General features: G+C 37.4%; 1 protein-coding gene across 2 annotated transcripts in view; it reads right to left on the minus strand.

The window, feature by feature from the left end:
• LOC132145711 (DNA topoisomerase 2-beta-like) overlaps window positions 1-22,485 on the minus strand; it is a 31,059-nt gene extending 8,574 nt beyond the window's left edge. Inside the window, exons 1-28 of one of the 2 annotated variants that reach the window (XM_059556931.1) lie at window positions 21,974-22,485; window positions 20,855-21,034; window positions 20,547-20,637; window positions 19,801-19,864; window positions 17,344-17,489; window positions 14,633-14,730; window positions 14,327-14,539; window positions 13,393-13,566; window positions 13,055-13,156; window positions 12,796-12,933; window positions 12,338-12,476; window positions 11,419-11,576; window positions 9,575-9,700; window positions 9,349-9,459; window positions 9,157-9,262; window positions 8,955-9,064; window positions 8,744-8,836; window positions 7,752-7,866; window positions 7,451-7,572; window positions 7,092-7,240; window positions 6,406-6,637; window positions 5,777-5,911; window positions 5,492-5,692; window positions 4,583-4,778; window positions 4,249-4,340; window positions 3,593-3,748; window positions 3,309-3,392; window positions 3,016-3,213 (exon numbers count right to left, since the gene is read on the minus strand). In XM_059556931.1, coding sequence (XP_059412914.1) covers window positions 3,016-3,213; window positions 3,309-3,392; window positions 3,593-3,748; window positions 4,249-4,340; window positions 4,583-4,778; window positions 5,492-5,692; window positions 5,777-5,911; window positions 6,406-6,637; window positions 7,092-7,240; window positions 7,451-7,572; window positions 7,752-7,866; window positions 8,744-8,836; window positions 8,955-9,064; window positions 9,157-9,262; window positions 9,349-9,459; window positions 9,575-9,700; window positions 11,419-11,576; window positions 12,338-12,476; window positions 12,796-12,933; window positions 13,055-13,156; window positions 13,393-13,566; window positions 14,327-14,539; window positions 14,633-14,730; window positions 17,344-17,489; window positions 19,801-19,864; window positions 20,547-20,637; window positions 20,855-21,034; window positions 21,974-22,015 — 3,771 coding nt within the window. In that variant the 5' untranslated portion in view covers window positions 22,016-22,485. Of the gene's footprint in view, window positions 1-3,015; window positions 3,214-3,308; window positions 3,393-3,592; window positions 3,749-4,248; window positions 4,341-4,582; window positions 4,779-5,491; window positions 5,693-5,776; window positions 5,912-6,405; window positions 6,638-7,091; window positions 7,241-7,450; window positions 7,573-7,751; window positions 7,867-8,743; window positions 8,837-8,954; window positions 9,065-9,156; window positions 9,263-9,348; window positions 9,460-9,574; window positions 9,701-11,418; window positions 11,577-12,337; window positions 12,477-12,795; window positions 12,934-13,054; window positions 13,157-13,392; window positions 13,567-14,326; window positions 14,540-14,632; window positions 14,731-17,343; window positions 17,490-19,800; window positions 19,865-20,546; window positions 20,638-20,854; window positions 21,050-21,973 lie in introns of both variants that reach the window. The other variant, XM_059556930.1, reaches the window with a different exon arrangement.
• Between the last annotated feature and the right edge of the window lie 3,092 nt (window positions 22,486-25,577).

The raw sequence follows: 25,577 nt of genomic DNA on the forward strand, positions 1-25,577 counted from the left end.
GTACCCTACAGAACTAGACTGAGAGACAATTTAAAGACTTTTGCAGGTGTTTTGAGCTAATTAGCTGATTAGAGTGTGGCACCAATTGGAGGAAAACAAAACTAGACGTATTTCGTATTGCTTGGCGGGAAAGTAACCTATCCTACAGAAAAGCATTAAAAACTGCTAGATCCGATTACTTTTCTTCTCTTTTAGAAGAAAACAAACATAACCCCAGGTATTTATTCAATACAGTGGCTAAATTAACGAAAAATAAAGCCTCAACAAGTGTTGACATTTCCCAACACCACAGCAGTAATGACTTTATGAACTACTTTACTTTTAAAATGGATACTATTAGAGATAAAATTGAAACCATTCAGCCGTCAGCTACAGTATCGCATCAGACAGTGCACTATAGACCCCCTGAGGAACAGTTCCACTCATTCTCTACTATAGGAGAGGAAGAATTGTATAAACTTGTTAAATCATCTAAACCAACAACATGTATGTTAGACCCTATACCATCTAACATCTGACCCTAAAGAACTAGTTAATTATAGACCAATCTCGAATCTCCCTTTTCTGTCGAAGATACTAGGAAAGGTGGTATCCTCACAATTATATTCCTTCTTAGAGAAAAATGGTATATGTGAGGATTTCCAGTCAGGATTTAGACCGTATCATAGTACTGAGACTGCTCTCCTTAGAGTTACAAATGATCTACTCTTATCATCTGATCGTGAGTGTATTTCTCTTTTAGTTTTATTGGATCTTAGTGCTGCGTTTGACACAACTGACCACAACATTCTTTTGCATAGACTTGAACACTTTGTTGGCATTAATTGAAGTGCATTAGCATGGTTTAAATCATACTTATATGACCGCCATCAGTTCGTAGCAGTGAATGAAGATGTATCCTATCGATCACAAGTGCAGTATGGAGTACCTCAAGGCTCAGTACTAGGGCCGCTACTCTTCACGCTTTATATGTTACCCTTGGGAGATATCATCAGGAAACATGGTGTTAGCTTTTACATGTTATGCTGATGATACTCAGCTCTATATTTCTTCACGACCCGGTGAAACACACCAATTTGAAAAACTAATGGAATGCATAGTCGATATAAAAAACTGGATGACGAGTAATTTCTTATTGCTTAATTCTGAAAAAACAGAGGTGTTAATTATAGGACCTAAAAACTCTGCTTGTAATAACCTAGAACACTGTCTTAGACTTGATGGTTGCTCTGTCAATTCTTCGTCATCAGTTAGGAACCTAAGTGTGCTATTTGATCGCAATCTTTCCTTAGAAAGCCACGTTTCTAGCATTATTTAAAACTGCATTTTTCCATCTCAAAAATATATCTAAATTACGGCCTATGCTCTCAATGTCAAATGCAGAAATGTTAATCCATACATTTATGACCTCAAGGTTAGATTATTGTAATGCTTTATTGGGTGGTTGTTCTGCACGCTTAGTAAACAAACTACAGCTAGTCCAAAATGCAGCAGCAAGAGTTCTTACTAGAACCAGGAAGTATGACCATATTAGCCCGGTCCTGTCAACACTGCACTGGCTCCCTATCAAACATCGTATAGATTTTAAAATATTGCTTATTACTTTTAAAGCCCTGAATGGTTTAGCACCTCGGTATTTGAATGAGCTCCTTTTACATTATAATCCTCTACGTCCGCTACGTTCTCAAAACTCAGGCAATTTGATAATACCTAGAATATCAAAATCAACTGCGGGCGGCAGATCCTTTTCCTATTTGGCGCCTTAACTCTGGAATAACACTCTTGCAGTTTAAATCTAGATTAAAGACCCATCTCTTTAACCTGGCTTACACATAACATACTAATATGCTTTTAATATCCAAATCCGTTAAAGGATTTTTAGGATGCATTAATTAGGTAAACCGGAAACGGGAACACTTCACATAACACCCTATGTACTTGCTACATCATTAGAAGAATGGCATCTATGCTAATATTTGTCTGTTTGTCTCTTATTCCGAGGTCACTGTAGCCACCAGATCCAGTCTGTATCCAGATCAGAGGGTCACTGCAGTCACCCGGATCCAGTACGTATCCAGACCAGATGGTGGATCAGCACCTAGAAAGGACCTCTACATCCCTGAAAGACAGCGGAGACCAGGACAACTAGAGCCCCAGATACAGATCCCCTGTAAAGACCTTGTCTCAGAGGACCACCAGGACAAGACCACAGGAAACAGATGATTCTTCTGCACAATCTGACTTTGCTGCAGCCTGGAATTGAACTACTGGTTTCGTCTGGTCAGAGGAGAACTGGCCCCCCAACTGAGCCTGGTTTCTCCCAAGGTTTTTTCTCCATTCTGTCACCGATGGAGTTTTGGTTCCTTGCCGCTGTCGCCTCTGGCTTGCTTAGTTGGGGACACTTCATCTACAGTGAAGTGATGAACTGCCTTTAACTATCATTTTGCAGTATTGACACACTGTTTTTCTAATGAATGTTGTTCAGTTGCTTTGACGCAATGTATTTTGTTTAAAGCACTATATAAATAAAGGTGACTTGACTTGACCAATTGGCAATATTGTCTTCAATATTGAACCTTTTCACAATATTCACATTTTCTGATACCGAATTTGTGATTTTCCTTAGTTGTCAGTTATAATCATCAAAATTAAAAGAAATAAACATTTGAAATATATCAGTTTGTGTGTAATGAATGAATATAATATACAAGTTTCACTTTTTGAATGGAATTAGTGAAATAAATCAACTTTTTGATGATATTCTAATTATATGACCAGCACCTGTATAGCGGTTTGCCTGCAATGTGAATGGTGTTGGCTTAAACCAAAACTATCATGATAACCACAGTTGAAATCAATAAATCTTTTCTGAAAATACAGTGTAACTGCATTCTATTACTCATTTAATACATTTATACATGCATGACTATATTTACAATAACATTCATTATGAATACACTATATTTGTTGACCGATATAGATTTAGTTTTCATCCTCGCACACACTCATTGTTACCTTCTTCTTTTTGGTGAGTTTCTTGGAGGCGTCAGCTTTCATAGCGAGTGTGACCTGTGGCTCTATCCTGCGGCCAAACGGAGAGGGCAGAGTTTCCTCCAGATGCATCTTCTTCACTTTCGGTTTGCCCACCTTCCCTTTCACCAGCTTCACGGCCTTCCCAGAGTTCACACTCTCCTTCTCCTGCGACTCCACACGCTGGAAGAAAGACAGAGAGAAAACTCTCACACACTTCATCACATGCATCTCGACTCAACCTGATCCTAATGGCGATGTCTTTGAAAGAGACTCACATCCAGCTCCTCAATGAAGACGGCCAGATCTTCCCTCCACAGATCTTCTGAATTCTTCTTCCGGAGCTCATTCAGCTCTGCTATCTACATAAAACATTGAAGAGCAACACTCACAGTTAAGACTGAAGATTCTTACCCACTGCTTACACCCCACCCACTGTGGAATAAATCACAACAGCTTTGTGTCGAGTGGTTCTTTGTCTACACGTCATGCATTAATTTTGTTTATAAAACTGATATGAAACATTAAATGTAACACTGATGGCTGTAGGAGATAATAATACCTTTAGGTCTCTCTGCTTGAGGAGTTCCTGGACCTTCTCCTTGGTCAGACACCACAGAGGCATGTTCAGAATGTAATTAAAATTCGGCCCAGAAGAAGAGCCTGAGTCCACTGAGCTGTCACTGTCATTACCATCATCATCCTCGTCCTCCAAAGACTAACATCATCATCATCATCATCCAACCAAACAGAGAGAAACAGAAAGATATGAACAGTGAGTAAAAGTGCAAGCCCTACAGACACTAGAAACGGTATAATCCAACTTACTATAATATAATTGAAAAATTCAATATAACAGCATCACATCACATTACTAATGGTCAGGCTCGGGATCGTTCGATTGTTTATATCTAAAGCATTGCCTTGACTGTCCACTAACTGCATGCACAATTCATTAATCAAACAGAAGTAGAAGTAGGCAGAACAACATCAGATCATATCCACAAAATAAAAAAAACAATTGCACACGACAAATTGTCTCTTATAATCTTCTATGACTTTTAGTCTTATTTATTTAATTTATTTTAGTGCATTATTTTTATTTTTATTTTAGTGGGTTTGGTCTTAGTGCACTGACGTTATCTTAAGGCATGAGCTGATCACTAACAGATGCATACGTACACAAGCTGTATCTGTCACCAATGTTTCCTCACATACCTTCTCCTGGGCTTTGTTCCAGGCTGCAACTGGGTCGGATTCGTATCCTTTTTGCACCAGCATTCGGATCAAATCCCTTTTTGATTTGTTCTCTGGTAAATTAATACAAACCATTAAAACACACTGAGAGCACATTTATTTATTATTATTATTAGATATTTTTTTAAATGGATGTTCATTTATTTGTCCTCTGCAGTAAGGCCGTTATTAGCAGTTACGCTGAAGTAGAGATTCAGATTTATCAACCAGAGAGATGAGAAAAAACCTATTTCAGAAGAGGATGCAGGCACAAAAGATCTCAATAATCTGACATGCATATGGATAAACATCTCACCGATTGATATTTTTCCTTCAATCTTCTCCAGCACAAATCGTGCCTGGTTGGAGAGTTTGGCTGCCTCAGCTCCCAGACTACCCACAAGCCAGTCCTTCCTCAGTTTATAATAGTGCAAGCGCAGCTCAAAGAACTCCTTCAAGATATCCTGCACAGACTCATAGCGCTTCAGACAGCCCATGTGATCAAACAGCACCTACAGACCAGAGAGGAAAAGCATGAGGCCAACTAAAATCACATTCACATTATTATTATTACAGTTTCACAACAAACCACGGCGAGACACTGATGACGGATTATCTAGCAGTGTTTTTTTATCATGTTTTGATGGATAGTATGTTTAAAAATAATTTCTCATCATGACTTTGAAAACATGCAGCAATGTCAGGGATCATTTGATAAAGTAGATGAAAATAAAATGCAAGTTATACAGCGCTAAGCTGTCAATACTGTCAACACTACTGTAATACAATGGTATTAATGCTTATTAATGCTTTTGTTTATACCAACCAAGTACTCAAAAGAAGAAAAAAAAAGCCTAATACATGCTTATGGATGCATGCTCTATGGATGCTCTTGCATGCACATCACTTTGTATTGGTTTTATTTGCACATGTGGTTTTCTTCCTTAAGTTTGTGTCCATTAACACTTGCACTAGGAGAACTATTAGCTCTCAGGGTGCCATCTTTAAGTTAACGATTTTGGCAATCTAGTGGTTAATAAACAAAACTGCAGAACACTGCAGCCACAGCTACTTTGCTCTTTTATTATGAGTATAGCGAGTCACAGAGGTACAGGGCTACTCCACAGCGGTATATGTTTCCGCAGATTGTTTCTAGCCGAATTATGAATCGAGGTGAGAGATTGCCCAGGCTTGATTCGGGAGCTTCAGGAGGGGAGGTTCATACCATTGAGTTGCAGGTAAGGGACGACTGCAGTTTGAAGACCTTGTGGAGACCGGCTGCCTCCGCCTGTGCAAGCTTCTCCTCTGTCATGCGCACCACGAACTTCACTGTGGTGTCGGTGTGGTACTCTTTATAGTCGCTGATCAGAGGAGGAGTTTTATCTGTTCCTTGGAGCATGGGCTCCAGAACCGACTCCTTATATGCCTGAAAGAGAAAAAAAGATGGCATTTCTGGTATCACCAGTGTTTCAGCAAAGAGATCCAGCTTTATACAATCAAGTGATCTCACCTGAGTCCAGGTGCGGACAGGAAGTTCAGTAATCTCAACAGTATTTTTGTCCAGGACAGACACTTCTCCGCTGACCAAATACTGGTTCTGTCCCAGCTCATGAATGGCACCTTTGAAGTTCTTGTAGCTGGGCAGCTAACAAAAACATGAAGAGATGCAGAGAATGAGTGATTTAAACTTATTCTGAGTTTGATGATCCCGCCATCCATCCAAGATATGGATTCTGATGTTTCCGTGAGCACTAGTTGGCAGCTGTTTATAATCGCTGCTAGATAAGTTCTCAAGAAACAAACATGCTAAAAATGGAAAACACTGGCCGCTTAATGTTTTAACTTCCTTTAGTTTTACTATAACAACACGGACAGAATGGCACTCCAAATTCCTCTAATACAAAAAACAGCTGGTTGGGACTACAACGAGCTTCTTCCTGGGTTGGTGACATCACAAACCCTGAAATTTACATAAACACTGAGGTTTTATATAGTTTGCAATATTAACAAGAATAAAAGTCTGTTTTTGAATAGTTAAAATAACTAAAAGCAGTGGACACCTTAAGCCTTAAAGATGTTTTGCGCCACATGCCTAGTAAATGTGCAATGGTCAGGACAAGAGTAGGGATGAGGTCTTACCATGGGAAGAGGGTCCTGGTGGTTGAGCATACGGTTAATGTTGTTGACGATCTCTCGCGGGTCATAGTTGGAGATCTTGCAGGCCCAACCAGTCCCTATACCCTCAGCTCCGTTCACCAGTACCATGGGAATTATGGGTATGTACCACTCTGGCTCCACCTTCTGGTTGTCATCATACAGGAATTTCAGCAGGCTGGAGTCCACAGCAGGAAACAGCAGTTTGGCCAAAGGACTGTAAGAAAAATACAGTGATAAGGATTAATGTCAAACTATGTGATAGAAAAATGAATGAAATTAAACAGTATGTATCAAAATGTCAATAAAAGCATTAAGGCTACAACAACTAATCAATAAAATAAATCAATAACGAATGGAATTGTAAAGAAGAAATGACATCAGTGAAAGACGAGAGAGGACCAGGTCTAGGACTTTATGTTGCTGATTTATGTTTATCTTTTTATATATTTTGTTTTTGTTTACTTTTTTTTTTTTTTACTTTTGCTTTAAAACAGTAAAAAATCTGCAATTTATTTTTTTTGGTTTAGAATGTGTCTATATTTTACCTTTTTTGGCTTTTTTTGGTTAGCCTACACCGATAGAAGCAATGTTTTTGTTTTCATAACCTTCAAACTGCACATTGTTCGGAGGTATGGCACCAGTATATGCCAAAGCAATTAAAACCTTACCTAAGCATGGTGAAGATGTAACGAGGGCTGGCAGCATCTTTACCGCCATTGATACGGGTACCAAACTGACCGAGAGGCTGAAGGATGTTGATATTGTTGCTGCCCACAAAGTTCTGGGCCAAATTCACGATAGTCATCATCAGGGCTTGCTGCAGAATAGATAACATTTCTTGTTAGAATTCTTTCATTCTCTTCAGTTTCATATATTGTTTTTTATTTATTTATTTTCGATTAATTTTTCGTGTTATTATAAATAAGTTGAATCATGGTTTTTGATTCAAGACTGTTGCATATGGTTTCTTGTTAATCAGTGCATCAAGAAAACCACTGTAAATCACAAAGAAAGGCTTGCTACAAACTTCGCCGTGATGATATGCAGACATCTCAGCCACGGATCCAGCCAGCTGAGCCACCTTGACTTCCCTTTTATCATTCCTCTTCATACAGGTGAACAACACCTTCCTCTGACCCGGCTTCAGACCTGCATACAGCAGATGAAAGCAGACTATAAGTTAAACCACAGACAAGCAGCCAATCTGCATCAACATCACTTCAGTCATACATAATCAGGATCAGAAAAAAAAAAAACACTCTAGGTAAGAGAAGAGAAACCCAGTTCAACATGTTTTAAAGAGTATACACGTAACTGAAGATACACACCATCAACAAGCGATGGAATCGAACGCTCATTGTCAGAATTGGAGAAGAGGATGAGTTCTTTATTGATGAAGTCATTGTAGGACAGGTGTCGGGTTGATGTGCCATATAGGAATTGCTGTGATGAGACAACAAGGACATGCACAATGAATGATCAGACAATTATTAATTTCCTAAAAATAGTCACTCATACTTAACAGTAAGAAAGAAATAAAAGTTTGATTTGAAAGATATACAAGTTCATTAAGACAAACTGTGGATTTTGTTCTTGCCAAGTTTAAAGCACCTCAAACAGTCTTGACGCTTGAAGTTTAACTTCATTTCTGTGATTAACATTTGTTATTTTACACATTAATAATAATTCATGCAATTAATGCATTACCATTTTTTTCAGTTTCCTGAAATAACAATGCTAATTTATTTTAAGAGCAGTGATAGACATCTTCAGTACTGAAAGGTTTTTTAAAGAATTTCTTCAGAATTTCCTGAAAATGTACATTTACATTTAGTCCTTCAACAGATGCTCTTAATAAATGCTATATATATATATATATATATATATATATATATATATATATATAAAAAAAATAAAAAAACAAGAAGATAGAAAAAGTATAGAGAACACTAGTGTTATATGTTCATTTTTTGCACAAACAAAAAGTCAAAATAATAATAAAAAAAAAGATTAGAGAATGCTAGTGTTAGTGAGTCATTTTTTCAAAAAAGAAAACAAGTAGTTTAAAAGTAAAATGATAGGCTGGTGTGTTTGTTTAGGGATGGAACTAAACTCTGCAGGACACCGTCCCTCCAGGACCCTTGTTTAGATTATGCATCGATTCATTCATAGAGAGAAATCCATCCAGATTGACAGGAGGCATGTAAACAGTACCCAAGACGCAGGGCAATACTTTGTTTCACAACATATGTTTTATAAAAGTGATATGTTCACATTAAGAAACATTTCTCTTTCATTTTTGTGAAATTGAGAGCTGTACCTCGGGCAGCCCATGCATCCTCCTCTGCCGTCTGTCCTCCATGAAATTAGTCAGCCACTCTTTCCTGTCATCCGTTTTCTTCTTACTGAAGGCCTGAGCAGAGTCACACACAATGTTACCCAATATGTCAAAGCAGTATGCAGTTAATATCTGAATACATGTAATGTTGTACCAAACGTAGTACAAAGAAGACCAGCAGTGACCCACTAACCAGTGTGATGGCTGCGTCGTCTTCAGTGCCATTATACTTAAACATAATTCGATGTCTCTCCATGTCAGCAAAATATTCCTTTGCTTCTTTGCTTGTACTGGTACCCAAACCTGACAAATGTACAGTAAACATGTAGTCATGATGAATGCTGCATGTTTTTAGATGCATACTGTTTCAAATGAGTAGTATGGCGAAAACAAACCTTTGTAGTACTTTATGTGCCAAGTTTTATAATTTTCTGTGTGCTTCTTCCATTCTTCAAATTCTGGGATGCTGTAGAATGACACTTCCTGTTTATTCTTAGTGGCCTAAAGAGACAAATTTAGAAACAAGTATTAAAAGCTGAAGCAGCACCGATGAACAGAGCATTTTCTTCTTTGGATGACTATCATACCTTTACGATGGGTGTGATGAACTCCTCCAGGAAGGTGTGCTTCAGCAGAGATGGCCAGTTGTGATGGAAGAAGTTAATGAGAAGACCCTTGATGTGAGAGCCATCTTGATCCTGATAGTACACGAAACAGAAATGATGCATACAGGTATAGGGAACATCTCAGCATACTTCATAGATAAAATAGCCAAATTAATCATTGAAGACCAATTAAAGGACATAATTGCACCTGATCGGTCATGATCATAATCTTTCCATAGCGTAAGGTCTTCAGGGAGTCTGGGTCATCATAGCTCTTCTTGTACTGGAGACCCACAATTTTAATGATGTTGTTGATTTCTGCATTCTCCATGATCTACAATCGAAACGAGGTCAAGATCCAGTTAAAAAATAATAATTCTATACCACTTGTATCCTCAAAATTTAATTTCTAACTATGATATATTTTCGGAATAGTGGGATGAAAAACTTGTTTATTTTCTTTTTTATTAAATATCAAAGTATAAACAGTATTGTCCCATTCTAGAGGGGGAAACATGGGAGTTTCAATAATGTTACACACACAGAAGTTCTGCACATTGCAAAGGGTACAACAGTGCTGCACTTGTTCAAAACATGCACGCTGAACTGAAAGGATTTAAAGTGTCATGAAACCGCCGTTTCAGCACTGCTCTTTGACACCTTAGATCTGAAAAAGACTCAAGAAATGTGTGTGTAAAACTGTGGAAAAGTTAAGACTCTTTGGAGATATAAAGGATGCAGTACAACTCTATAGGTACTCAAGATTAACATGAGACTGGGTTAAACGGTGTGTTATGCCTCACTGCTCCGGGTGTGTGTTTACGGTTCGTGTGTGTGCACTTGGATGGGTTAAACGCAGAGCGCCAATTCGGTTACCATACTTGGCATATGTCACGACTTTCACTTTCATTTTAAAACAGAAAGAATAAAGCCAGTTTGTTGGGAAGTCGTGGCCTAATGGTTAGAGAGTCAGACTCCCAATCTAAAGGTTGTGAGTTTGAGTCCCGGGCCAGCAGGAATTGTGGGTGGGGGGAGTGCATGTACAGTGCTCTCTCCACCTTCAATACCACAACTAAGGTGCCCTTGAGCAAGGCATCGAACCCCCAACTGCTCCCCGGGCGCCGCAGCATAAATGGCTGCCCACTGCTCCGGGTGTGTGTTCACAGTGTGTGTGTGTGTGTTCACTGCTCTGTGTGTGTGCACTTCGGATGGGTTAAATGCAGAGCACGAATTCTGAGTATGGGTCACCATGCTTGGCTGAATGTCACTTCACTTTTCACTTTACTTTTTGTTTACTCTTCTTTGAATTCTCTGTCTGTAATAATCCGTCGTGTCAATGCGTTCATGATCAAATGAACCACTTTATCAGCGCCCTTATTCACACATATTTCATTCGAAAAAGACATGAAATGTATGGTGCTGGTTCATGTTTGCACGAGAGAATTAAAAATATGAATGAAATACACTTGCTCAGGTCTGGATATGAACTATGACCGGTGCAGCGAATGTTGTTGAACTCATCACAGTGTTCAGCACAGAAACTGCTCTCTCTTGCACGCCCCACGTGTTGTTAAATATTAAATATTGTAACGGTCATGTTTACAGAGATGAACTGACAGCACAGAAGCTCTTTCATGAGATCTGAATTCTTTGCTGTAAGGTGACCTCATGCATAATACAGCACAGTGATTGGATCATAAGAGTTCGTTCTCATGAATAATACTGAGAAAAGCTCAGAGAACTGATGACATAGACGTGTCCATCCACGGCAGCCAATCACCACTCATATACATGTACGTTACATTACATGACGTTGGTTCAACTTTGCTTTTTGAACAGGAAGAACAAATTTAATGAGTGCTGTTGTTTTCACTGATATGTAGGGTTAGGGTTAGGTGAGATGTTCGTATATGTTAACATCTCAAAAAATTTGTTTTAGGATTTCATGACAATTTAACGATGAGACGTTTTAAAATCTTGTCAATATTCATCCTCAGCTCTTAATTGTTTGATTATGGATTGTCTTTCTGTGTCAAGGTTCCTGGAGCTTACCTGTTTGTGTGTGGCCTCCCTCACGTTGAGCATCTTTCCTCTGAGAGGAAACACTCCGTATCGATCTCTCCCGATCACTCCTAACCCGGACACAGCCAGGGACTTGGCTGAGTCTCCCTCAGTCAGGATCAGAGTGCACTCTGAGGAGTGTTTCCCCCCTACACCACAGACACAGAGTTACTCACGGATCAGTCAAGCTTTTCAAACAGCTTTTTCATATTTACTGTAAGAAACCATCTGCCAAACAGAGAAGCTGCTAAAATAAATTAAAAATTTTTCACATTAATGTAAAAGACATGAATGTTTTCACACCGACACAAACGCTTGGCAGATTTCCTCATACGAGTTGCTTGTTTAGAGCAGGAAGGCTACTCAAAGGATGTGGTGTTATATGCCATTTGCATATCAAGATGCTTATTTACTTGTATTTTTTTCTTTTTTTAATAATATTCTTATTTTGGTCTCAGTATTTAATTTGCTATGAGCTAATATTTGCTATCACTGATAGTTGTTGACACTTTCCTTTTCTGACACTTGCTTTTTCACAGAGAAAGAAAGAAAGTCAAACTTCGGCTTGGTGTGAACAGGTCTAAAAGGCAAAGTTTTCTTAATGCAAGATATTATATTTTCTTTAGATTTTTTTTTTTATCAAACATTTGGACATTTCTTGACAGTTTGCTGCTCAAATCCATCTCAGACGTTTTTACAGCTTGAAAAGTATTTTGCCCATGCTTTTCAAGCTCTGTTTTATTGTGTCCCTTATGAAAAGAAATCACTTCAGAAAATATACTGAGATGTATACCATCTGTTGTCACTCAGCCTAAAGCAAAATACAGATATGATTTTGGTCCATTTCACCCACCCACCCTAATGATCTGCCAATAGAGCTGTGACAGTGGTTTATCTGTCATGGACTTACCAGCATCATTGGCGTCATCTAGTTTGGGGATCCCTTTAATCTTGCTGTGTTTGACAGAGGAGCATTTCTTGTTCAGCTGTGTCTGGGCTTTAAACTTCACCCAGTTCAGAATGCTCTCCACAATACCACAGTTTGTAGCCTACGATGAGACAATCAATCAGACATCTCCACAACTTAACACATATTAAAGTCAGCAATAAATCAGAACTGACATAATGTTTTTTTAAGCATGTTACTTGTTTTCTCACACAATTCACTGGCCACAGCTTCAGTTTCATGTAGACTTCAAAGCATGCAATTACTTTTGTTATGTCTAAAAAGCCAGAAGCTTTTGACAATGAAAGGAACTCTAAAGTAAAATGTGATACATTAAGAGCAAAGTGTTACTGTTACAATAAGTGCTACATTTAATGCAAGATAAGTGTCAGGATCATGATAGCAGATCATCACACACTTACAGCTCTGACGAATTTCTCAGAGAGAACACATTTGGAGCCAAAGCTTTTGGTCTGAAGAGTCATGTTCTCCTTGGTCTGGGAGTCAAAGGTTGGGTTCTCGATCAGGGCATTCACAAATACCCAAACATGGTTTTTAACCTGAAAGAAAATAAAAAAAGATTCTCTAAGATCTGTTAAGAGACCAAAGAACCAAATATAAAGTGTCTGAAAGCTGAATAGATGTTTTATCACAGCAGTATGTTGAACTGTAAATATACACCTGGAATGGTTTCACAGAGACTCCAGCTTTGTTCTTCTTCTTGACCACTTCGATCAGCTTCGCCACTATTTGGTCCACAACATAGTCAACGTGTCTTCCTCCCTAAGACATCACACAGCTCATGAGTATCACAAGACTTTATAATAAGCATCTTAACACCAAAGCAGTGATCAGAAATCACAAGTAAAGCAGAAGTGCTGAGAAGACCATTGCAGAGCATGCAACTTGATGTTTTTACCAATTATTATTACTACCCTCTAAAAGTTGCACCTTTAAATTCAATCCCTATAAAAGCATTACTGCCCCATTACAGCATTGAGTAACAGTGTTTCAGAGACCTTGGTGGTGGCAATGCTGTTGACAAAGCTGATTTGCTGGAAGCCCTTTTCACTCATGGTGAGACACACTTCCCAGCGCTCATTCACCGTCTCATTCACCACCTTCAGAGCAACGCCCGTCTCGTCCAGTTTATCCTTCACATACAGATCCACATAGCTGCGGAAACCATTCACCTGCAGCACGACACACAAACACAGATGCTCATGTTAGATCTAAAGGGGTCATGCCATGAGAAACTAAATTTCCTTTCATATTTTCATAACGAAGAGGTCTTTGTATGCTTAATAAATCCTGCAAGATTCAAAACTTAAAATGTCCTCATCATCAGTAAAAAAGCATTTATGTGATAACCCTCAGAAAACAAATGGAGTGAAAAAACGTTTGTTTTGACGCATTTGGTTTATGTTTGCGTATTTACGTTTATGTTAACATTCGTGTCTTTGTACAGACATCAGAAGGATCCCAGGGCAAGGAACAAGTGAATAGTTTATTTCGGTACTAGATCTGACTGCTTCAGACGTAAATAAATTATTTCATATTGCTTTGTCTGGAAATTACTGTTTAATTTTGATTATGTTGTCAAAACACTCAAACATGCAATAGCGAGGGGGCATTGATACTGTTTCTTTTGCAATGACATTAGCCAATAATAACTGTGGCCAATTACTGAGAAGCAGTAGAGGATCAGCCCCTTAAAACAGGTCGTATTAGAGAGAGGATCAGAATGAGGGTTAAAAATAATCATTTTTCCACATATTTATTTGTTTTTGTTTTTGTGTAAAAGCTTTATTAACATTATAAGTAAACCTCAAGGAACATATTAATAAAAAATCCATGTCATGATGACCCATTTAAATTAAGAATCTCATCACACTGTTGTCAAGAAAGCACACTGAGCACTTTTTGTCCTTATGGAAATGACATGTGACTTACAGGTAGCTTCTTTCCATTGAGCATGACTTTAACACCCCTACAAGAGCCGGCCACATCATACGCCCTTCGTGTGAGCAGAGCCACAATGTCCTTGTCCAGTTTCTCCATCTTGAATTTGGCCAGATCTGGCTGGAACATGACACATGTGTAGTCTTCACCATCAAAGAACTTGATCTTCGCCTCACTGGTCTTTCCCATGTTGTCCTGCCATGTCTTTGGAAGAAATGGGACAAGAAAAATATAAGCTGCTGTTTCGTGACAACCAACACAGATTTCCTCTGTTCCAAATTCTAGAAACGTTTGTACCTGTTTGAAGCTCCGTTTATACTCCTTGCAGGCCGTCTCCACTGTAAACTTTGTGCTGAATATGTTGCACAGTTTTGCGCCGTATCCATTCCTGCCACCTGATGAACACCAGATTGATGAGTTTAATTAATATGAACACTTCAGTTGAAGAAACAGCAAAAATGTATATACATTGCATACGATCTAAGCTTTTAAACTGTGAATAAATTATACACAGAAAGCGAGCAACAGGGTAATATTAGAACACTTTAACAGGTTTAGTTTCACGTGATTGTTTGAGACCATATGAACTCTCACAAACAGCCCTCTTATATCTTACAACCAATGTCAACACTGTAGAACAAATCTCTTATCATCACTTTCAACAGTTTGTGAATTCAGAGATAGCAAAATCAAAACATTTACATTTAGCAGACACTTTTTCCGAAGCGACTTACAAATGAGAACAATAGAAGCTAGGGCTGTGCAAAAACAAAAACTGCCCAATTGCTTCTCAAAACTAGCTCAATCTTGTTTTGAGGGTGTTCCCCAATAAAAAATTGTGTTCTCGGGGATAAAATACACTTTTTTGGCAGGTTTTCCTTGGTAAAATTAGCATTTTAGGGGCTAAATATCAAGTTATTGTGGTCGCTTCAACCCGGGGACATGAGAAACAACTGCAGATTTAGTGACACCGCATTTACTACACAGAGCCATAGTTCACTGACAATCTACACAAAATCGTTTTCAAAATCACAGGCCAATCCCAATAACACGATACTTAGCCCATAAACTGCAAATTTTACCAAGGGAACCCTGCCAAAAAATATATATTTTATTCCCCGGAACACAATTTTTCATATTATATATATATATATATATATATATATATATATATATATATATATAAAATAAGTAGATATAATAGGAAAATAATAGGAAACACTAGTGTTAGAGGGTCTTTTTTTCAGAATAAGTAAAAAGAAAACAAGTAGACAGAATGGAAAAAGAATAGAGAAAGCTAGTGTTAGAGGGATTTTCTTCCTCCTGTGATGTGATGGAGCGATGTGTTTGGAGCGATATGTTTGCTGAAACCACAAGCAGTTCTGTCTGGCATAGTTGAGTTGAAGGTGATGGTCCGTCATTCAGCAAGAAATGTCTGTTAGACAAGCTGAGATGGAATGAGAGAGTTGATTGTCATCAGCATAGCAGTGATATGAAAAGCCATGTTTCTGAATGACAGAACCTAGTGATGCCATGAAGACAGAGAAGAGAAGTGGTCCAAGAACTGAGCCTTGAGGCACCCCAATAGCTAGATGTTTCAACTTGGATACCTCACCCCTCCAAGAAAACTTTAAAACAAGGGCTGCCGCAACTGCTGCTGCGGTAAACTAACCATATTTATGCCCGTCTGAATTGAAGTCATCTGAACACACTTTACTGTTTATGAGAACAAAGGGCCAAGCAATTTATTGGATGTTGCACTGCCAGGGAAAGTGAAAATGAATTAACAGTGCATGTGAAATGTGCTGTACTTTGGAGCCCCACACATAACATGCAAAAAACAGATATCAGACAAACAATTTGATCTTACAACTAGTTAATTTGTTCATTTCATTTGTGGCCACATTTCATTCATTTTCTACCTTATTAAATTAAAACTGAGGAACATTGTTTTGATTTGTTTTGAACTAAAAGGAGAATAAATCAATTTGTGGCCCTGATATCTTTTCATAACATGCTCAGGGCCCCATACAAATAAACTTGACTGGCTTAACTGGTCTAACAAGCACAAACGTACTAAATATGAATGGCCAAATTACCAACCCTGTGACAACACAGGTTACAGCACTGCAAGATGTCGTGTTTGTTATATAACTATTGATAAGAGTGGAAATCATGAATTTAGCATACTGACTGCTTCAGATCCACTTTTTTATCACTTTGAGTGGATTTCTTCTGCATCGGTGGATAAGTAACATTAGCTTCCTCTGTTCTTTTTCTATACTATCTACTTGTTTTCTTTTTTTATTATAAAAAACAACACCTTCCTATGTGTACTGCATTAGGCTAACCAAGACTTGTCATGGCACTTGCATATTCTTGCTCTTTTGTTGGTTTTGATTGCTTCTATTGTCCTCATTTGTTAAGACATTTTGGATAAAAGCATCTGTTAAATTACTACATGTAAATGTTATGTTTTTTTTAATGTTAAAATTATTATAATGTCTAGTGAAGTACTCATGCATCATCTGCAACAGCATAGACCAAAGCAGGGGTTCTGAACTATTATAATAAATATATATCAAAATATGAAAAACTTCTGAGGATTAACGATGCTGATGACCACTGAAATGCATTATCAGTTTTGTGAAAAGGGTCCATTTTGAACTGACTCGTGTTGACGAATAGGTAATTGTGCATTTTTCTGTCTCAATACGTTGTCTGCACAGCGTGAGCCACAACTGCAAACATCAAGGTTTAACAAGGCTTTAAAATGTCATAGTGAGGCATAAACACTGACTGGTTCGCTAGCACATCAATACTACAAACTATATTTTAACTATGAAAGGCAGAAATCGGAATCGCATAATACTGCTTGCCCGTTTCTTTGACTTGGACAACAAGTTTAATAATGAGCAAAACAATAACATCAAAAACTAACTGCATCACAGAAAAGTTCCCGAAGATGCACCATTGCATAATCGCAGTGTTTAATAATCATGCATTACCTGTGACTTTCTTCTCATTGTCATTATAGTTGCTCGATGTGAGGAGATGTCCAAAGATCAGCGCAGGCACGAACATCTTCTCGTCTTTGTGTTCTACCACAGGAATTCCCTTCCCATTATTCCACACAGAGATGGTGTTGGACTCTCTATTAGATCAGAGAGGGAAGGTAGAAACATTACAACCCAAAGAGACAGAAGATGCAAGAAGAAGAAAAAACAATTATTAAGTATAATGTACTAGAGTTGTTCCGATTCCGATACTAGTATCGGAAATATCTCCGATACCACAACAAATTCTGGCATCGGCGAGTACATGAACCCATATACCGATCCGATACCATTTTCTTAAACGACCTAGTTATGACCGCTAGCTTTGCCTAACCGCTGCACGGTTCTTCTTCGCTGCTCAGAATGCATTGCAAACACAGGAGGTTGTGCTGTGTTGCCACAAGCAACCCCTGTTTAGAGCAGCGAAGAAGAAATGAAAACACGTTAGCAGCACTGATCTATATATGACTGGATCGCTCATCGCTTTCTAAACTGCCAACAGACAGTGAAGCCACTGCTATATTATAGATCAGTGGTTAGCAGTATGTCTCTGTAGTACCGGTAGTAAGTTACAGACTCCAGAGTATATTCGTTACCCGCAGCTGCGTTCAGTCGCATCCGTGTTAGTCAAAGTGCAGGGCTCCAGACAGTAGAGGAATATATACTAGTGTCTGTGAATATTAAACTGCAAAATACTATTTAAATATTACTCCTGCAAATTCTACATCTCTGTGGGTGACGGGCGCAGATGCGCGGGAGCTCGCTGTTTTGTAGTCGCTGCCGTGTGTCACTATGTGAGGACACGAATGCATATACAGTCACTTCATGAGAATTTAACGTTTCATTTGAGAAAACTGTCATATCATAAACACAGACACTCAAAGATCTTCATGGCAACCCATTAAAATAAATGTTTGGTTTAACATGAGTAAATTGACGATATATTAAGCTACTGTTGTAGCCTACAGAAGATTTAGTAATAATGTAGTAATAATAATACGTCTCTATTAATAATAATAATAATGCCTAGACGGTTGCTTGTTTTTTACTTGTTTTGTTGTAAAGAGATTATCTGATCAATATATAATTTTTTATATTCCCAGACTTATTTGTTGCAGTTTTTTATAGTTATATTGTAAAACTAAAATACTTTTTTTAGTTTGCGGTGTTAGATTTTTGGCTTCATTTGAAGTTCTTTTTCGCTTAAGAAAATAAATAATACTGTCAAATTCATGTCAGATAATAAAAATACTGTAATAAATACAGTAGTTCACCATGTATTTGTTCATGTTTTATTAAGAGATAAGTCTGAAGCACACCATAAAATAAGTCTAGCAATTTACACAGGGCTAGTAGTATATACAGCTGTTTATACAGATACACACCCAGGTATCGGATCAGTACTCGGTATCGGCAGATACCCTGAGCCCAGGTATCGGTATCGGGAAGAGAAAAAGGGTATCGGAACATCTCTATAATGTACTGTATATGTGCCATACTGTTTTTATTATAAATGTAAATTAAATTTATGCATTTAGGAGACGCTTTTATCCAAAGCGACTTACAGTGCATTCAGGCTAACAGTTTTTACCTAACGTGTTCCCTGGGAATCGAACCCACAACAATGCACTGCTAACACAATGTTCTACCACTTTAGCCACAGGAACACTATCACTACCACATAAATTAATATTACTTAAGATTAATAAAAGTATTGATTTTACAATTTTAATTCAATTATTTTTCATATCTTGATTAAGTGCTACTGTTAAATAGACATACTGTACCTGAAAAACTTAAAGCCTATATTTTATTTGTTCTGTTAGTTTTTTGCATCTTTGTCCTTGTTTTTAACAAAAAAGATAATATACCAAAAATAACAGTATTCTGAAATACATTGTTATTATGAAATAAAATTACTCTAATGATTTTTTCCATATTGCTGACCCCAACAGTACACGACAAATACACTATAATCAAAGTATTGGAGAACAAAAAGCATGGTGAAGCATCGTTTAATAATCAAATTGATACCCTCTGAATTGGAATTGAATCCTGAGGCAAGTGAAGATGAAATCTACTAATTGAAAAATTAATTCTGTAAGGTTTTTGTTGGGTTAGGGGTAGGAAATATGATTAGCTCAGTACGAAAACCATTGTGCCCATGGAGAGTCCCTGTAAACCACATATGAGAGCATGTGTGTGGTTATGGTTGTGAAATGAATGTGAAGTGAGCAGCCATGGGTATTTATTAAAGCATTACACCCACTGCACGCTCTCCCAAAAATCTCATCAACTTCTTGCCACTGCAGTATTGTCAACTTTCAGCGTCAACAGCATTTATCTGATAGGAGAGCATTTAGAGTCTTTCTCAGCAGATGTGAATGAGACTTTTAAAGCAGCACTCACGGGTCAATGTTGATTTTGATGGTGGTCATGTTCTTGTCTCTCTGTTTGTTATCAGCTGCATTGACTGATGGGACAGAAAATCCAATGTTAGAGCATGACATTTCACAGATATTTATAATCCAGATATCATTTTTGAACACAGCAGATTCACCTATAAAACTATAACAAGAGATGACATATATATTTTTAGTGCTAGTGATTTTGATGTCATTGCATATCTTCTATTAAAAATAAAACTGCATTTATCAGCAATAAATTCATAATTCTTTCAAATGTTTTTACATGACTACAGCAAAGTTCCTCAAAATGAATGGTAAAAAGAGATAATATGATAACACTTTACATTAAGGAACAATTACACTATTCACTACTAACTATTTGCTTATTAGCATGCATATTACTAGCATATTGGCTGTTTATTAATACTTATAAAGCACATATTGAAGCCTTATTCTGCATGACCATATTCTAGACGCCTTAACCCTACCATACTTACTATCAATAAGCAGCAAATGAGGTGTTTACTGAGGGAAAACTCTTTGTTAATAGTGGATGTTTGTTTCCTAATCTAAAGTGCTACCAATATTATAAACTAAGATTTTATTATTTAAAGCAATGCAAAAATCCGAACCACATCTGCTACAAATCCAAGTTCAATAAATAATAGTCTACAATGAAATAAAATAAATTACTAAGCAATTATGGCAAAGTATGTTAAAGTCACTGAAAGGAATCAGTATTCTTACCAAGGATCTCATCAAAGATTTTATATAATCCAGGGACGAACGTGATCTCCCTCAAGTTCATTCCGATTTCTTCATCAAAAACCCACATTTGCTAAAAAAACATACAAACGCTTGAGTGTTATATAAAGAAATGAAAAGCACCTGATGGCATTGAAACACTGAGGGCTTCTGAGTAATCAGAAATCAGCCGGTTTACAACATTTACTTCAACACCGACTCTACTTTACTACAGTTAGCAAAATGATTTCATATTAAAAGGTTGGATTCATATTTTCCTGAATGTCAGTCTATATTTCGTTCTCTCTCACCTGCGTGACGGGCTCCACCGAGCCGATGTAGGTGTCCGGACGGAGGAGGATGTGCTCGAGTTGGGTCTTCTTCTGGTAGATCCTCTCCACTGACATCTTCTTCGAGCTCTCCTTCTTGACCGTCTCACTCTTCCCCGCATCTCCCCGGCCGTTCACCTCCTCTTTTTTCGCACCATTGTTCTTGTCAAAGAGGGTCTGTTGTTAGATACATCCATACATGCAACTTTGTTAAACTTGTCTGCGGCTATCAAATCAACTTTCTGCTCCCTTTGATGTTGTAATTATTTTACAGAAACAGAGGGTGAACGAAATATTTGGTGAATCATCTAGATGTTGTGAATTTACCGCTGCATTACAACCATTCTGAGTATGTAAGATGTGCAATATGGATACTCTCTGGAAATGTGTCTTTCTGTCTATAATATATATAATAGACTATAAGAATTTCAGCTTTTTGATGATGGCTAGGTCTGCAATATAATATTTCAAATGATTAAAATTTTATATTCACAAAGTCAGACAAACTAGCAAATCCAGTAGCTAATGTGTAACAAAGCATTAGTACTGGTCTGGGATCAGTTCTTATTATTAACATGAGTTTCGCCATTGGCTGCTCTTTTGTTGTGGATTTGAGTGGTTTTTAATAAAGATCAATCTTAAATAAACCCTTCCACCCTGTCCTGGTTTAAGCATCTCGGGCCTTTGACTGTAATAAAGCAATGGTCTGTGACCATAAAACATTAAATCTTTAAGTTTGACTCTAACAAAGAGAAAAAAGTTGAAATCAGTGGAGAGACTCGTTCACAGCTGATGAGAACCAACACAAAAGAACTTTCCTCCACATTACCATGAAGAGCTCCACAAAGCATCATCTTAATACACAAAATGAAGATTAATGTGCAGTATTTAAAATAGATGCTATATTTTGTGCACTGAATGAATAATAGAGAGATGCAAATGAGTCTGTGAGCTCATTTATGTTGAGCTTAATGGATCTCGCAGGCAAAAGGCTAAAGCACATGTACGTTACGCGGACACAAAGCGGTTATAATACGTACTATGGGATGTATTTGCATAATAATACATTAATTACTACGTTAGTAATCATATACGACTTACCACCCAGGTTAAGCCCCCGCTTCCCGCTGCACCGTTAGACATTTTCTATTGTGTGAGCCCAGAAAAACAATCAGGAACTGTCCATATGTGATCTGCAAACGCTTTAAACGCCGGGCACCATCCGGGCTGGGTTCCTGCGGTTTCTGTTTGTTTCTTTTGTTTGTTTACTGCTGTAATGGAGGTAAGTTTCTGCGGGCTCGTTTCATGGAGGAAGTATGTCCGCTTCTACGCGACTGTTCCTCGGCTATTGTTAAAATCGACCACCGGCGCCTGTTCGAGGCCTAGAGCTTTAACTAAGAGTTGTAACTAGATCCTAAATATTGAAAGACGTTAAAAGGTGCGTAATAACATGCTAATAAAGTCTAAATAAGTTAACAAATTATTAAAACATATAAACGTATATTTTTGTGAGCTAAGTAGGAATATCGCTACATAAAAACGATTTTCATTCAATAACAAACAGCCGCGGCGTCTGTCCGGCTACACCATCCGCATGGCGACACGCCCCCAAAGCTCCATCCGGCCAATCAGATGCCACCACACATCCACCTGACCAATCAGGTGCCCCCACAGCTAGACCTGACCAATCAGATGCGTCAGAAATGGTCGTCGTCGTGCAGCGTCACGCACTTTACAATTTCGGCAGAAAAGACTCGTAAGGGCTTTCTGTCTGTAAAAAATATGAACTTTAAATGTACACCACAAATATCGACGTTGACGTTGATAATGAAGCACATTAAAACAGTTACCGGCTGTAAAAAAAATTTTTTAAACTGGATTCAACAAACATAAATAGACACAGACAATACAGACCTCGTCTAGTACATAAGCCTCAAACTCTTAGAAATTTAGTTTTTAAAAATGAGGTCAACACTGTCTAATAAGCTATATATATATATATATATATATATATATATATATATATATATATATATATATATATATATATATATATATATATATATTTTACAAAATATTTATAATGTTTGGCTAATAGTTTTGGTCACGGACAACATTATAACTCAAAATCAACATTTTGTTGCATAATTTCACTTACTAGAAATTGGGTACGGAATGTTTCAGTTTGATGTTAAAAGTTAACATCTGTATTTGGGCAAAATAAAATAGAAATTGAAATATTATTACCTACCTCCTGGGGTAGGTGGGTGTTCCTATAAATGTGTGATATCACATAAAAATATATAACCATACAGCCAAAATCATTCAGAAGACTGAAATAAGAGGTCGAAATCCGACCCAGTCCCAGGATAAAGCTCTGATAAAGCATTTCTGTTATTTTTTTGTTACATTTTCATAGAATTTCAATATTTTGTGTAACAAAATGCTTACTGTGTTCAGGTTTGACTGTTGTAATAATAATGCAAAAACTAACACTTAAGATCAACATTTCAGACAAAATTAAAAATATAAACCTTTACAAAAAGTACTCTTTGAGAATGCTTTGAGAATATTAATTTAAATCCACTGCCTAATAAGTATAAACATTTATGTCTAAAACAACTTGTGAATTCACAAGCCTCTCTATAAAGTCCTATACAGGAATCTAGTGGGTACACCATGAAATTGCATGTTTTACTTTCTTTGTTCTTGCCAGGAGGTGATAATCTGCCTTCATGAATTAGATTTCAAAGGCCTAGTCTCAATTGTAATCTGAAATCCTGCATTAATTATATATATATATATATATATATATATATATATATTAGATTTAGATTTTAGGTTAGATTTTCAGGTGTCCGTGACCGTAAGGAACATGAGTGTGGCTCACAAGTGACGAGCACACAAGGGTTAATCTTATACCTAACATGCTAAAAACTAAATTAAATGTTTGTACACCCTATAAAAGTAATACGATTAGCCCATACTCACGCCGCCCGAGGCATCCTAGGTTTGTATCTTTATATCTTCTTTTAGACGAATCCAGTTGGAGTAAAAATTGTCTTTGATCTTCCAAGCTGTTTAATGGCAGTCAGTGAATGTTGCAGTGCTTCAGTTCAAAAGAAGTTAAATTAAGTGCATCCATTCATAAAAAAAATAATAATAATAAATGCAAAGTAATAATAATGCAAAAACTAACACTTAAGATCAACATTTCAGACAAAATTAAAAATATAAACCTTTACAAAAAGTACTCTTTGAGAATGCTTTGAGAATATTAATTTAAATCCACTGCCTAATAAGTATAAACATTTACAAGTACAAACATGTTCTCAAAACTCAGGCAATTTGATAATACCTAGAATATCAAAATCAACTGCGGGCGGCAGATGTACTTGCTACATCATTTGAAGAATGGCATCTACGCTAATATTTGTCTGTTTCTCTCTTATTCCGAGGTCACCGTAGCCACCAGACCTCTACAGGTCCTTTCTAGAAAGACCTTAAAGACCTTGTCTTAGACGACCACCGGAAAAAGACCACAGGACACAGAAGATTCTTCTGCACAATCTGACTTTGCTGCAGCCTGGAATTGAACTGCTGGTTTCGTCTGGTCAGAGGAGAACTGGCCCCCCAACTGAGCCTGGTTTCTCCCAAGGTTTTTTCTCCATTCTGTCACCGATGGAGTTTTGGTGCTTTGGATAAAAGCGTCTGCTAAATGATTAAATGTAAATGTAAAATTCAAAACTTAAAAAAACACTTTAATAGCTTGCACCAACAGTTGCACACAGTAGCAGCTCCCTTGGAATGATGTACGGAGCTCAGTGTTTTGCATGCGCCGGTGAGTCTCATGAAAACCAACGTTTGTTAACAGGATCAAAAAAAGGAAAGTTTCCTTGCTTTAGCAAAGAAATAAACAGTCTCCTCTTGGCTAATATCGAAATCCTCCAACATTCTTCTATACAAATCGTCATTTTGTGTGAACATTGTCTTGTTTTTATCTCTCCGCTGTGTTTCTGTGTGCATCACTTCCGAGCGACACATTGCGCAAAGCCGACCTCGCTGAGACTGCAAGCTACATTAAAGTGATAATTACATTTTGAATATGGTTATTTTTCATAGAAAAATGCATTGATTCGCTACAGAAGGCATTTGTTCATCCCCTGGACCTGTGTGAGACACTTTTTATTATGAATGAATCTACTTTATTTAACTTTTTTGGACTGATGCATGCAACACCAGCTAACTGCCATTAAACAGCTTGAAAGATTAAAGACATTTTTTTTATATAACTCCTACTGGATTCATCTGAAAGAACAAAGTCTTATACACATTTTTTCTGTTAAGGTTCCTGAGGTCTCCTTTCCAAAAGGCATCTGGTTAGAACAAAATAAAAGGACACTTAATGTTATAATGAGAGTACATTGTACTTATACACACAAAAATAATAAAATCAGATCAGTCACTTGAGTTTGTTTTCTTCCCAGAGACAGATTCAGTCATAACTAAAACATTTTATTTGCATGTCATCAGTTACAGATGCTGCTTTTAGCTTCAGATAATGATTCTAAAATAGCACCTTTGATTAATATGCCTTTGTAAGCATTTTGAAATTCAGAGAAAAGCGTATATGTAATATTTGTACCTTTTACATTGGTATGGACTTAATGTACCTAGAGTGATGCTAAAATGTGCTTAAACATTT

This window comes from Carassius carassius, chromosome 8 (genome assembly GCF_963082965.1).
Source record: "Carassius carassius chromosome 8, fCarCar2.1, whole genome shotgun sequence".
Classification (NCBI taxonomy): domain Eukaryota; kingdom Metazoa; phylum Chordata; class Actinopteri; order Cypriniformes; family Cyprinidae; genus Carassius; species Carassius carassius.